This window comes from Phyllopteryx taeniolatus, chromosome 6 (genome assembly GCF_024500385.1).
Source record: "Phyllopteryx taeniolatus isolate TA_2022b chromosome 6, UOR_Ptae_1.2, whole genome shotgun sequence".
In the NCBI taxonomy this organism is placed as follows: domain Eukaryota; kingdom Metazoa; phylum Chordata; class Actinopteri; order Syngnathiformes; family Syngnathidae; genus Phyllopteryx; species Phyllopteryx taeniolatus.
This window is the reverse complement of record NC_084507.1, coordinates 8,217,363-8,228,926: the sequence shown is the minus strand read 5'-3', so window position 1 is coordinate 8,228,926 and position 11,564 is coordinate 8,217,363. Positions and strand designations below refer to the sequence as shown.

Below are 11,564 nucleotides of genomic sequence, written 5' to 3'. Positions count from 1 at the left end.
AGTTCTGAACAAATCAAACTTTAAAATGACACTATGGTGCAATTCTAACTTATTAGAAATAGGAGATAAACCTTGACTATACTCATATCTCTCTAATGACAGATTGACTCCCATTATAATTAATTTTTCCTATGAATACTGAATGAACCAAAGCATTGGGGAGTGGAAAACACACACACAAAAAAAATGTTTGGGGTGTATTTATGTTTTAACTTGTTCAAATCTGTGTGCCCTAATTTGAGCCCTCTAACCTTTGATTGTAACTGATTTGTCTAGAAAAACATCAAAGTCCCAAAAATGGACAAGGGCTGGGCTACAGTTTATTCACGTAAACCCACGAAAGTCATTTTAAACAGTGCTGTTGGAGTTCAATCCCTGGATGACGTTATGTTGGGGGGGGACGTAGTCACTTCGGTGTGATATGTTCCTACAATAAACGGTCCTTTCCTAAAGGGAAGCACCTTTCTATCTCTTTCACGCCATATGATGCATTCCACAAAGGTTAAGGAAAGGTGGTATGGAGGTTTTAAAGTACCGTAGCTGGTTAGAAGATTTGACTTTCCGGAGAGGCCCTATGTCACGTGCGCAAAAACAAAAGCGCTGATTGACCGAAGAGGAGCTCTGTGGATCTCAGATCGATTCCTATTCCTAAAGTACCCAGATGTCTGTCACAGCGAATTTGAAAGTTGAATTTCTCGGAACTGAATCTGAAATGATCAGACTGAATGTGAAAAGCTATCGTTTGAATTTTTGTTGCGGATAAAATAATCTTACATTCATTATCCGGTTTATTGGACTTCAGTTCCAAACTAATACATTTTCAATGTTCAATTTAAAATACTACTCAAATTCAGTTTTTAAATGCAATATTCCAAATTAAACAATAAAGATTCTAATTGTGTTTTTCAAATGATGTTTTTGAATGCAATAATTCAAGTTTAGCAATTCAAATATAAACGATTGAAATTCACTTTCTGGCGGCTCATATTTTAGCCCATGAGCCAAGCCCATGATTTTCAATTAACAAAAGAATTACAGACAATAATTTCCCTCTGGCGGCACGGTGGCAGACTGGTTAGAGCGTCAGCCTCACAGTTCTGAGGTGCGGGGTTCAATCCCCGCCCCCGCCTGTGTGGAGTTTGCATGTTCTCCCCGTGCCTGCGTGGGTTTTCTCCGGGCACTCCGGTTTCCTCCCACATCCCAAAAACATGCATTAATTGGAGACTCTAAATTGCCCGTAGGCATGACTGTGAGTGCGAATGGTTGTTAGTTTCTATGTGCCCTGCGATTGGCTGGCAACCAGTTCAGGGTGTACCCCGCCTCCTGCCCGATGACAGCTGGGAAAGGCTCCAGTACGCCCGCGACCCTAGTGAGGAGAAGCGGCTCAGAAAATGGATGGATGGATGAATTTCCCTCTGAGGGGTTAATGTAATCACAATCAAATTAACAGCTGCAATCGCTAGCTACTTGGTGGGCGGAAGTGTCGAAATGCAATCTGTCTTTAAGGGTGGCAAATCGGCCCATTACTCTGTTGTGACTCAGATAGTGAAGTGTCTTTCGATTGACATTACTGCAAGACTGTAAATTATTCCCCTTCGAGACACATAAAACACTTTTAATTAATAATAACTGATCCGTATAGAGGCTAATTATATGACTTTGGCTCACAACACAATAACTGTTTGTTCCAAAATACTTTTGAAGTTGCAGAGATTATATCATGGGCACCTACAGTACGTGACTAAAATCGTTGGAGAAAAATATTATTCAATTACTTTTAAATTAAACAATAAAGTCATATTAAAGTGGTCTTGAAAATATATGGCCCAGGTTAATTTGGCTTATATTTATCTCTGGGCTCTCTCCACTTTCTAATCATTACTCTCTTAAAGAAATAATAATAATCAATTAAACAAGTCTTTTATGGTGCACCTTGACTGACATGTTTCATATTTCATATCCATATTGAATTCCATATGATTCCTAGACTGGCTATATTCTGTGAAATCCTTTCGACTCACATTTCCAGTTTGTTTCCTGTTTCATGGTGTCAATTCATACACCGACTGCTGCCATGCGAGGCGCTGCCAGCTCAAATGTTGAATTGTTCATCAGTGCTAATTATTCACGCGTCTCTGGTGTGCAGATTTTTGAGAGCAGTTTCCCAGCATCACCTCTAAGTGTCGCCAAAGCACCAAAAGCTGCAGAAACGTGCGCACGCCAACCATGCAGTTGGCGTGAGGCACCGCACATTTCCACGGTCATGTCACTCTTGATGCGTACGCCACGTTTTTGTGCGTACGCACCTTTTGTACATGAGGCCCCTGGACTGGTGTTGCGATAACTCAGATTTTTTTTTAATGAGCACTGACGTCCGTATTATTGGGAAGCTTTTATTTTGAAGGTGACTTTCGCCGCGAGTTGGCGACCTATTACCGTAATGCCTAGTATGAACAAAATACACTGCGGTTCCCTCTCATATCTGGCTTTGCGCGTATTCTGCCCAAGACTCGGGCGCGCTCCAGAGGCTGGAGTAAGTCTAGCGCCCCGAGAAGGTGAAACATCGTATTGCACATTTTGATTCGAGCCTCCGATGACTGCTACTGGTGGCCCGACGCCGACCGCTCAGGGGTCGTAATGTGTCCCGACCACATTACGTCGATCGACGGCGGAACGTCAACATATCATGCCAAATTCATTCATTCATTTTCCTTCCAAACATCCTGCATGGCGGAAAGTGGCGATTATAACAACTGCACTCATCTCGATGGCGCGATGGTGTGTTAGAATTCTGTTTCTATTGGATCAATGTCATCGTCATTTAAATGACGCTCCCCAGTGTGTGGCGCTAGTATGGTTGCTGGGCAACGCTCATCAACAGCTGGCTCACTTTTGTACTTATTGGTATTATGATTCAATTAGATATGTGGCGCAATCTGTAATGTAGAGATGGCAGAACACGAAAGCGCCTTCTCCTCAGCCTGTTCGTCGAGTTCGACTATTCCCTTCCGTTTTCGCTGCCCTGCGACTGACTGGCGACCAGTTCAGGGTGTAGTCCGCCTTTCGCCCGAAGTCAGCTGGGATAGGCTCCAGCGTCCCGCGACCCTAACCAGGATAAGTGGTGTTGAAAATGGATGGATGGATGGATGGATTCCGTTTTCGCGACGAGCGCTCATTTCACATTTAAAGTGTGACATAATCGTCTTGTCTCCGGAAAACGCCACGAACTATGGAATGAATTACAATCAGGTTCTCTTCATTTTTTTTTTTTTTTTAACCAATTTGTACGATATAAGATTTGTGTTTTAAAATTGTGTGCGTTTCCTTAACGCTAATTGTTCTTTGCTGTTGCTGAATTGCTGTCAAATAGTATGTTCTGATCACTTCAGGATACCACACATTTGTTACAGATGAATTCGCCTTGTGCTGTGTTATTGCACCTGTTTTGTCGCCTTTATTTTGAAAGTCTCGACAGGATACCGGGGCCGTTATTTGGTGAATTTGACGCCATCCTAGAAAGTCGACCCCCTTCTCATTTGGTCAAATCTCCAAATACCATCAGGTCAAACTTCGGTAAACTTGGGAGTGGCTGCCGTACAAACAAATATAATAAAAGGATATTGCCCTCGTTATAAACGTCCATTAAGAAAGCAGACTGCTATGGACCCAAGCGCCCCTCCTAAGCAATGGCCAGATGAGAAGTCTTCCATGGCCCAGGCGCCCCCGCCACCTTACCGGGACAATCTGTACCCGGGATACCCCCAGCCGGGACCGGGTTGTTTCCCTCCCCATCCGCAGGTAAACGTTTTTTTTTTTTTTTACTCAATTTAATTTGATTGTATTTATTAGTGTATTTGTATTTTATTTTTTGTCAAACGGTGTTAATTTGTTCATACAACGTCTTTTTCTAATTTGAAAGAAAAGTTAACAAATTGATGAACGCTCCTACTGATTAAAAAAATTAAATAAATAATAAAAATAGTTTTCGTCGAACTTGCGCTGCAACTCAAATAGACCTTAGAAAGATTTTGCGCTCTAAAAAGGCATATCAAACACTTTAATTACCGGCCCTATCTTGCCTTAAATCTACATTATTTTATTGTATTGACTGTTTCGGTTTTGAGTAAGGAAGTGCTTTGCCTCAGTGGGTAAAGTTGCACAAGACTGAAAAGATGAATACATCTTGACAGAAATTCAGTCACCTGCGATGGAAAAACACGTCGACGACAATTGGCATCTGTGTGTTTCTTTGAATGCTGACTCTTGGAAATACAATGCAATATTCCTTGTGTATTCCCTTGCAGGAGTCTATTTATCCGCCAGCATATGGCGGTGCCGCGTACGGGCAGCAGCAGTACACGGCGGATCAACAATACCCACTCCAGGCCGGCACGGTCACCATCCAGCCCACGGTGCTCGTGACCCGGGCCCCGCTGGAGACCCCCGTCAATGACTACATGTGCTACTCCATCTTCACCATGCTGTGCTGCTGCCTGCCCCTCGGAATCGCAGCCCTCATCTACTCAATTAATGTAAGTTGAAGTCATTAGCAGCCTTTACACCCCCCCCCCCCCCCCCCCCCCCCCCCCCCCACACCCCTACACTCATTAGTATTTACACATGGATCGCTTATTTGCACCCCGCTATATCACAGATCACTTTTAACATGATGATGATGTGATTTTTTGGTCGTCAGTTATTTGCGGATTTTCTCTATTCGCAGTGCCTCCCTTCGCGAATAGCGGGGGTCCCATTTATTGAAAGCGCGGAGAACAGTTTAGCATAAGTGAGCTCCCATGCAGGAGCTGCTGTCGGCCACAGCACACACATTCAGACGCTCACACAAGACTTTGCGGGGTCACACGCCACCCCATAATCAGGCCATAATCTAACACACAGACACTAAAATACATACAATGTTTTCCATACTTACATTGCTTGCATTTTGTGTGGTCAAATACCTTTTCAGTGTTTAAAAAGTGTCTTCTTAAGTTTGTTTACCTGTTCAAAGTGTCAATATATGGTGGCAGAGTGCCCCCTACAGCCCTGAAGTGGAATTTACTCAATGGACTGTGCTAAACATGCATCCATTTTTTTCATAGCGCTTGATTTGATTGCTTTCAACGCAACAGGGTGGGAAAATGTATTCTCACACTCTGCTTGTAGCACTGTGCAAATATTTGTCTTTTTCTTCTCTCCATGCATTATCCGTGCCTTTTGTACAGAATAAGCGAGATGGGGGAAAAAAAAAAAAAAAAAAAAAAGCTGTAAAAGTGAAAGGCAGTGTGAAAGTGGGTTTTGTTAGTTAGTTCGCTGTCAGTGTTACATAAAAACTTCATGCAAGTTTACAAATTTTGGTGAGAATCTGGTTTAGATGCAGGACTTTATTTTCGCAGCCTATCCATTTGTATCATATAATCCAGTAAACCAGGGGGTTGCCATGGTAATACAGTACCCCCTCTTTCGTAGGATGGGGACTGAGCCCAGTTGTGAAAAGAGAAACTATGTAATTAATTAACTAAAATGTTTATAATTGCTTATGTTAATAATTTTACCTGGAAATATGGCAACAACTACAAGCCCAAAACACACTGTTTTGTCAAACTAATCTTAAAACATTATCCTCAGAAATAAATGGCTTATAGATTATTCACTGCTTTGCAACATGTAAAAATACTGATTGTCAAACAATAGCGAGACCTGTGTTGTCCATTTTGCGCTTTTTTAATAGGCAAAAAAAAAAACTACACATGCAGCGAAGACGCTCCATAACCTCCGCTGCCAACCTAAGTTAAACTTAGCTCCTTCATAACTTTCTCAGGGCATTGAATCGATCACAACTGGACTGTTTTGATTGTCCTAGAAGAGGTTTCGCTACTCATTCGAACAGGCTTCATCAGTTCATGCAAGGTTAGGTAGGACAGCACGAGCCTGGGTTTTTTTTCAAACCATCCTACCATATTCCATCCAATCATATCTGTTCCAGGCCATGGGAAGGATGGAGCATATGTCATCTGACTTTGCAGAGGTTCAGAGACATCTCATTGACTTACAAAGCACAACAAGTTGAATATTAACTGAACAGATTAAAACTCTTATCAAAAGAAAAATTGCAATAAACCTGGGACCGAACTCCAGCGTGTAACTGCTGCTGAGGTTAATGCTCCAAAGTTTTGTCAATAATTAATAGGGGCAACTTGGATCACATTGTGGCCGTGTGTGTTCTTCAGCACGCAAGGGATTTTAAGGTTAGACACTGACACGGCTAGAAGGATAAAATTTAGAAAATGAGTCTGTACCCTTTAGGTTTGTCTGAGATACTTTCCCTGTTAAACATCACAGAGTTTATTGGCTCATGATTCTCGTAAGTGCTGGTGGTCCCCCCCCCGCCCCCAGCTGCCTTCTCGCTGCGTCTGTTCCCAGAAGCTCAGGCCAGACACTTCAAACTTTCAAACCTCAGGCCTCTAAAACGTTTTGTTTTAACCATTTCACGTGCATTTAGTATATATATTTCTTTTCTTTAATCCCTTTCTATTTTTTTTTTATTTTATTTTATTTTTTGCCAGAATGTATTTACATTTTATTTTAAATTATTTATAAAACTAGTTGTAAACAACACATTAATTGCTTCCGGTTGTCATAATCAGTGGTTTAATCTATAATTACCTGCTATAATGGTAAATTTGTTATAATTCCTATAATTATAATTTTGTTATAATTTAGTTTGTTCTTCAGGTCACTCACTTGGGTTAAAAGGGTAATTGTAGACGAGTGAGTCATTGCGATCGTATGAGGGAAGAATATGTCTTTAGGGTAAAATACCAGTTACCGGTACTTCCATTTGGTCAGCTTTAATAATTGAAGAAAAAAAACAACTCCCTTTGCAGTTTTGTTTTCTTAAACTAATTAAGATGAATGTTCTAGTTCTCGTGGCACTTTAAGACCTTGTGCAGTGCTTGCATCATGTACTTTAAATGTAAATGATTAGACAATGTTTATTTAAAGTGGTGATGTAACACATTGATTTTTGTTTTGGAAGGTTTGACACCTTTACTGACTTCTTTATGTATGTTTTGATCCTAACTTTATTAGGTTAAAATGAGCACTGAAGAATATTACCATTGGAACCTGATCTTTTGTCTGTGACATTTTCAAAGTACTTTATGCTAATTCAATCACCAAAATAGCTTTGAGAGAAAGAAAGCCAACTGTATGTGTGACAAATTTGTCCGTGTAGGTAACTCACTGATTGGCCATTTGACTCGTTCTAGAAGTTAATTGTTTGCTACACTTGCTTTGAAAGACTCGATGATGCCAAAATAGGCCGACCTGCATCAGTGAAATAAATATACTGCGAGAACACAGAGTATACTAGCCCCCACCTCAACTCAGGCGCTGTGGTTGAACTGTAATCACAAATGTGTGGTAAACTTTATCCAAGTTTTGGATTTTATTGCTATTGAATTAAGGTATTCTTCCACCAAAATTTGTGGTTTAAATTTCCCAAATTAAAGTGGCTGTAAATTGTTACCCTAAATTTATTGGGTAAACTCTATAGGTTTTTTTTTGTTTTTTTTTGTTTTTTACAGTGGAGTTAGCTAATTTAGGCTCACTTTGATTCACTTGACAGTAGGATTAAACCAAATATTCTCAAACATGCTGTGGTCCCGGAGGCAGTTTTCTAGTTTTATTCTTCCTATGACAATGTGAGCTAGTTTGTCCAGGACCTCAAGCGCTCACTTATTCATGAATAGTATTTTTTAAAACACGTTTTACGAGATTTGTAAAACTGAAATCTGCAGTGCAAATTGCATTCTTTTCACATTACTTTCCCAGCCACTTCCCATCCAAATTCCTGGAACATTGCTGCAACAGCTGCTCTGAAAAAGGTTTTTGGAAGCCAGAGCAAAAACATACTTGAGTGGATGTTGATTATGCATAAATATTTCCTCTTTTGGGAATTGACTCGGACAACATAAAACATATGTGATAAGAAAAACAAAATCCAAATTCTTCAAATTGCAAATTGGCAAATCTGAACAATTAAAAATCCTGGTGTATAAATAATATTTTGCATGCGAGGCTTATTACATTGACCCATCTTTCTACCAGCTTGGCAGATCTTGATATTGCAGAAGACAAAATATATTTTTTTCACTTTTAAAAAGGTTTCTTAGGGCTTAATGACATGTCTGTGTCATACTGTTGCCAAAATACCAAAAAGATAAAAAATTACAGACTTATTTTTATGCCACATTTCTTGCCATGTTGTGATTGGTTTATTTTAGGGGCAGATCTGTCCCATGCAATCATCCCGCCCCACATACTGGTGGCTAAATGGCAAGCCTAGCTTTCGTTATAATGACAACTAGCGGGCTGGAACTCAAGCTGTCTTGTCTTTTGCGTTGCTCGACAGCAGGTTTCCGTGGCAGCTGACTGCTTTCTTCTACGAGTAGAAGTAGAGCCAAGAGTGTGGAAAATCAGCGAGCACCCACGATTAAGAAAGCATTTTTGTGGCATATGAACACATCTCATTAATTAATATTTTTTCAGAAATAGCCAGATAACAAAAGATTAAGTTGGTTTTAACTTAACACTTGATGGGTAGGCAGGCCCTCTAGAGACCCAGCTATTTGTATACAAACTTTAATAAGTATTTTTTCTTTTCTTTAAGGATGGTTGTTTGATGATATGACTTTGATCAAATAAAAACTAAATTATGGTTCAATACATCAGTTTGTCACTTTTAAACACTATTTTAGTGCCATGGGATCTTTCTTTCAATTTGCTGGGCTCTTGTTTTGATGCCAAAGTTTTATTAAATTGATTAATGTAGATAATCGTCATAGATGGGGCATTATATTGATATGTTTTTATTCTCTATTATAAATTATTAGATTATCATTGTTATCTCTGGTAGGTATCCGAACATGTTTCATATTTCATATTAATAAATTTTTTTGTGTTTGTGTGTGTAGTCAGTCTGCTTTTGATTGTGAGATGAAAACAGCTATCTATTGACTATCGTTCCTACCGATCATTTGTTTTGAATTCTGTTTCATAAATTTCTGACCAGAAAACGGCAGAAGCAATTGTCGTATTAATCGTGGAGGTTTCAGCCAATGCAGCCCTATGGGGGCACAAGCCAGTGCAAACTGTACGCCGGTCCCAAGCCCGGATAAATGCAGCGGGTTGCGTCAGGGAGGGCATCCGGCTTAAAAATTTGCCAAACAAATATGAGCGTTCATCCAAAGAATTCCATACCGGATCAGTCGTGGCCCGGGTTAACAACATCCGCCACCGGCGCAGTCAACCTGCAGGGCGCCGGTGGAAATTCAGCTACTGTGGGACGAAGTCAAAGAAGAAGAAGAGGTGGAAAGCGAGTTCTTCGACAGAAAGAGAAGAGGAAAGCACAGAGCTTAGAACTGAATGTGGGGACTTTGAATGTTGGTACTATGACAGGAAATTCTCGGGAGTTGGTTGACATGATGATTAGGAGAAAGGTTGGTCTATTGTGTGTCCAGGAGACCAGGTGAAAAGGCAGTAAGGCTAGAAGTTTAGGGGCAGGGTTTAAATTATTTTACCATGGTGTAGATGGGAAGAGAAATGGAGTCAGGGTTATTTTAAAAGAAGAGTTGGCTAAGAATGTCTTGGAGATGAAAAGAGTATCAGATCGAGTGATGAGGCTGAAACTTGAAATTGAGGGTGTTATGTATAATGTGGTTAGTGGCTATGCCCCACAGGTAGGATGTGACCTACAGGTGAAAGAGAAATTCTGGAAGGAGCTAGACGAAGTAGTTCCCAGCATCCCAGACAGAGAGAGAGTCGAGATTGGTGCAGATTGTAATGGACATGTTGGTGAAGGAAATTGGGGTGATGAAGAAGTGATGGGTAAGTACGGCATCCAGGAAAGGAACTAGGAGGGACAGAGGGTGGTAGACTTTGCAAAAAGGATACAAATAGCTGCAGCGAACACTTTCTTCCAGAAGAGGCAGGAATATAGGGTGACCTACAAGAGTGGAGGTAGAAGCACACAAGTGGATTGCATCTTGTGCAGACGATGGAATCTGAAGGAGGTTACCGACTGTAAGGTAGTGGTAGGGGAGAGTGTGTCTAGACAGCATAGGCTGGTGGTGTGTAAGATGACTCTGGTGGTGGGGAGGAAGATTAGGAAGACAAAGGCAGAGCAGAGAACCATGTGGTGGAAGCTGAGACAGGACAAGTGTTGTGCAGCTTTTCGGGAAGAGGTGAGACAGGCTCTTGGTGGACAAGAGGAGCTTCCAGAAGACTGGACCACTACAGCCAAGGTGATCAGAGAGCCAGGCAGGAGAGTACTTGGTGTATCTTCTGGCAGGAAAGGAGAGAAGGAGACTTGGTGGTGGAACCTCACAGTACAGGAAATCATACAAGGAAAGAGGTTAGCTAAGAAGTGGGACACTGAGAGGACCGAGAAGAGGCGACAGGAATACATTGAGATGCGACATAGGGAAAAGGTAGAGGTGGCAAAGGCCAAACAAGAGGCATATGATGACATGTATGTCAGGTTGGACACTAAAGAAGGATAAAAGGATCTATACAGGCTGGACAGACAGAGGGATAAAGATGGGAAAGATGTGCAACAGGTTAGGGTGATTAAGGATAGAGATGGAAATGTGTTTTACTGGTGCCGGTAGTGTGCTGGATAGATGGAAAGAATACTTTGAGGAGTTGATGAATGAGGGAAATGAGAGAGAGGGGAGAGTAGAAGAGGCAAGTGTGGTGGACCAGGAAGTGGCAATGATTTGTAAGGGGGGAACTTAGAAAGGCATTAAAGAGGATGAAAAATGGAAAGGCAGTTGGTCCTGCTGACATTCCTGTGGAGGTATGGAAGCATCTAGCGTGGCTTTGGAGTTTTTGACAAGCTTGTTGAATAGAATTCTAGCATGTGAGAAGATGCCTGAGGAATGGAGGAAAAGTTTGCTGGTGCCCATTTTTAAGATGTGGGAACTATAGAGGAATAAAGTTGATGAGCCACACAATGAAGTTATGGGAAAGAGTAGTGGAGGCTTGACTCAGGACAGAAGTGAGTATTTGCGAGCAACAGTATGGTTTCATGCCTAGAAAGAGTACCACAGATGCATTATTTGCCTTGAGGATGTTGATGGAAAAGTACAGAGAAGGTCAGAAGGAGCTACATTGTGTCTTTATAGATCTAGAGAAAGCCTATGACAGAGTACCCAGAGAGGAACTGTGGTACTCCATGCGGAAGTCTGGAGTGGCAAAGAAGTATGTTAGAATAATACAAGATATGTACGTGGGCAACTGAACAGCGGTGAGGTGTGCTGTAGGTGTGACAGACGAATTTAAGGTGGAGGTGGGACTGCATTAGGGATCAGTCCTGAGCCCCTTCCTGTTTGCAGTGGTGATGGATAGGCTGACAGATGAGGTTAGACTGGAATCACCGTGGACCATGATGTTTGCAGATGACATTGTGATCTGCAGTGAAAGCAGGGAGTAGGTGGAGGAAGAGTTGGAAAGATGGAGGCATGCACTGGAAAGCAGAGGAATGAAGATTAGCCGAAGTA

The 11,564-nt window shown here is 41.4% G+C and overlaps 1 protein-coding gene across 1 annotated transcript in view; it reads left to right on the top strand.

The window, feature by feature from the left end:
- The first annotated feature begins 3,524 nt into the window (after nucleotides 1–3,524).
- LOC133479188 (proline-rich transmembrane protein 1-like) overlaps nucleotides 3,525–11,564 on the top strand; it is a 31,683-nt gene continuing 23,643 nt past the window's right edge. The window contains exons 1-2 of the mRNA XM_061775793.1: nucleotides 3,525–3,798; nucleotides 4,305–4,532. Coding sequence (XP_061631777.1) covers nucleotides 3,661–3,798; nucleotides 4,305–4,532 — 366 coding nt within the window. The 5' untranslated portion in view covers nucleotides 3,525–3,660. The remainder of the gene's footprint in view (nucleotides 3,799–4,304; nucleotides 4,533–11,564) is intronic.